The sequence below is a fragment of the Fopius arisanus genome, unplaced genomic scaffold, assembly GCF_000806365.1.
Source record: "Fopius arisanus strain USDA-PBARC FA_bdor unplaced genomic scaffold, ASM80636v1 scaffold00025, whole genome shotgun sequence".
Lineage (NCBI taxonomy): Eukaryota > Metazoa > Arthropoda > Insecta > Hymenoptera > Braconidae > Fopius > Fopius arisanus.
Window position 1 is genome coordinate 590,299 of NW_011887764.1, and position 2,999 is coordinate 593,297.

Sequence of the window (2,999 nt, forward strand, 5' to 3'; positions counted from 1 at the left end):
TACTGTACTCATTTTTTTTTTCTTATTAGGATGTTTTTTAGATAAACCAAGATAAATATGCACTTGCCCATGGTTAATTCATAATTACGTTAATCTATCGTAAGTATATTGTCAAAAAAATATTTTTCTGATGAACGGTTTCGTATTATTTCCTTCAAATGTATTAATTGTAGTTTAGAAACTTGAAGATTAGGCTCAGAGCATCTTTTTTGTTAAAAATACGCCCTTCTTTTTCTATCTTGTGAAGAGGTTTTCACTGGGATCCAAATTAATATAAATTCACACATAATTAATTACAAATTATACTTGACACCATTTTATTTGAATTCTCGGAAAATTCAGGATACAATTCGAATCATTGCTTTTATCATTTTCGAAGCCATATAAAACATATAAAAATACAATTGGACGGAATACAGTAGGGAATGGTAAAAATCAGATCATAATACATTATGGTGCTGCATCAGATCTTTGAATTCTTGCTCCCATCGTCAAGCAAGAGATTACAATCTCCTTTGGTATGTTTAAAATGAACAACAGCAGGTAAAATGTTTCAATAGATTTCTCTCCTTGCATCTTTTGTAAGTAATTTTTCAATCTTACAATTAATTCATAAGGCACTGTGTACATACGAAGCGAAAATATTAACTTTCAAAAGCGGAAATATTCCATTTATAAAATTGCGTTAAAAAGTTTATACTAAAGTTGGACGGAATTTAGTGCTAAATTTAAAGCTAATATGTAAGTTCTAATTTTTTAGTTGTCGATGATAGAAAAAATGGGAGGTAATTTCGTATTTTGCCGAATTTCTTCCGAATCTCTCTGATTCAATCTGGAGGAAAGTGATCGAGGTGAATCATGACAATAAAAATAATTATGTTTTTTGGTAAATAATTTAAGAACGAGGAATTTTATGGGAAAGTAGGAACGCCCTGTTTTGTAACAAACAAAAATCTCTACAAAAATAAAGTCGAGTTGTTAAATGTTAGACTCTAATAAACCTATTGGTTCTTAAAATTCTTCAATTTTCACGTCGGACTGATAATGGAGGGAATTAATTTTTAGAATGACACATACATTATTCTGGAAATATCCCAAGAGCAGATTAGGAGAATTTTCTCTAAACCTTCATGATCCAGAGATATTTATGGATAATGCACGTATCATTTTCGACGGATCATATTCTGAAAAATTTCAGCAAAGGAATCAAGAGATAATTCCTATGCAATAGATTCAGAAACATCTCGGGCATAAACATGTCCCCCACCCACAAGCCCTGACGAGTAATAAGGTCGTCTGGGTGACCACTTTTCAAATAGATTCGTACCCCATTTCAGGATAGCTATAATAACAACAATGACAAACAGGGCGAGGCAGGCGCTGGCTGGCCAGAAAATGTGGAAACTCATTTTTCCTTTTTAAAACTTCACAAATCCCCAAATCGTAAAGAAATTCGTGCGAGTAAATATGCCCGCAGGTTAAAACTTCAACTTTTTAATTTAACAGAATTCTATTCGTTCCAAAGACGTTTAAAACTTCTGTATAAATTCGGAACTTGAAAGTTGAATTCGGAGAAGCAGTCGTTTACTTCAATAGATCTCCTCTTTAAATTGACTGTTCAATTCTAAAACTACTTTGTACGATCAGAAATCGCTGGAACGATTGATCAATGGGCGGAAATGATTCTGGTTAATGTGTCATTCAAATTTCACTCTCACGTTTGTGGAGTTCCATGTACTCTTGGGGCTGTGGTGTACCTAATCTGGAGTCGTACTGAGCCTCCAAGTCCCCTTGCTCTGATTCTGGGTAATAAGTCCCTTGGGCAGGATAGGCTTGGGTTAAATAGGGATGACCAGAGGTGAATGAGTGTATGTTCCCTTTTCCGTCAGCTGGTTTTATTGGGCTGAGATCCAGAGGTGGATTTTTGTAAGGGGTCACTACCCACAGTGGATGAATCCAACGATTTCCTTAACAAAATAAATTAATCTTAGTCATGAATTTGTTTTTTTTTTCTACTCCAAATCATAAATCACAGATCCTACAGATCCTACAACTAAATCACCAGCTTTATATTAAACTTTTTTCGAATTGAATTGAATTTTCATAAAAATCGACGAAATATTTTTTTAACGTTGTAGTGAATAGAATTGATTGAATATATTTTACCTGTGTGTCTGTCGCGCCAGTAGTGCTTATAGCGACTGCACGAACAGCAAATGATGTTGAAGATGAATAGAATTCCACCTATGATAGAAAAGATGGCCACTGTCACATAGAATGGTGTAAAATTTGAATATATCTGGTGCTCTCGGTTGTATTCGTATTCCTTCCATGCATCACGATTTGCTAAGACGTCCGACATTTTATATTGAAATTCTTTTACGGATAATTTAAGATTCACTTACGTCTGCAAAAAATAAATTGATTATACACTTTTCATTCTATTTCATAAGAATTAATTATCTTGCAGTTTATATTTCAGATAGTTCATGGAATTTCGAATGGCATGCTAGAATTAAACAATTGGAGTACAACAATAATTAAAAAATAATGGATTCAATGATACATAAAAAATAAAAACTTAATTCCATTCAAATCTCAAAATGAATTTAAACGTTTAAAAATTAAATTGAATCAAATCCTTTGAAATAAAAAATTCCAGTGCAACTATTCCCGAAAATTCCACAGAATTTCTACTAGTATCAGACTTTTTCCTTCACTTATATTTCAAAAATAAATTTCAAACCATTTGAAAACCTCTCCCTTGGCATCACCTAATTACTATAATCACTCAATTAGTCATCGCATTCCACTGGAAATTCCTTCAACTATTCTAAATGCACTGCAGTCCAACATAAAACAGACGAATGGATAAAAAGAGGAGTATTTGCCTGGAATAATTGTTGAATGAAAAAAAAATTCTCCCACAAAGGCTACAGGTGAATGGGTGGGACCATCATCAAAGGTGTGAACCAAAATCATTGAGAAAAACTATGCAA

The 2,999-nt window shown here is 33.1% G+C and overlaps 1 protein-coding gene across 1 annotated transcript; it reads right to left on the reverse strand.

Moving 5' to 3' along the window:
• Positions 1-1,701: 1,701 nt before the first annotated feature.
• wrm1 (wurmchen 1) lies at positions 1,702-2,362 on the reverse strand. Its single transcript, XM_011301984.1, has 2 exons — positions 2,167-2,362; positions 1,702-1,967 (listed from the first exon to the last, which is right to left on the reverse strand). The coding sequence occupies exons 1-2, from the start codon at positions 2,360-2,362 to the stop codon at positions 1,702-1,704; spliced, it is 462 nt and encodes a 153-aa protein (XP_011300286.1).
• Between the last annotated feature and the right edge of the window lie 637 nt (positions 2,363-2,999).

What these genes read in the sequence shown, in the direction of transcription:
- wrm1 (XM_011301984.1), bottom strand. Translation starts at nt 2,362, where the DNA reads ATGTCGGACGTCTTAGCAAATCGTGATGCATGGAAGGAATACGAATAC. An exon ending in CTGGCGCGACAGACACACAG is followed by an intron (nt 1,968 to 2,166) that starts GTAAAATATATT and finishes TATTTTGTTAAG; the next exon opens with GAAATCGTTGGATTCATCCA.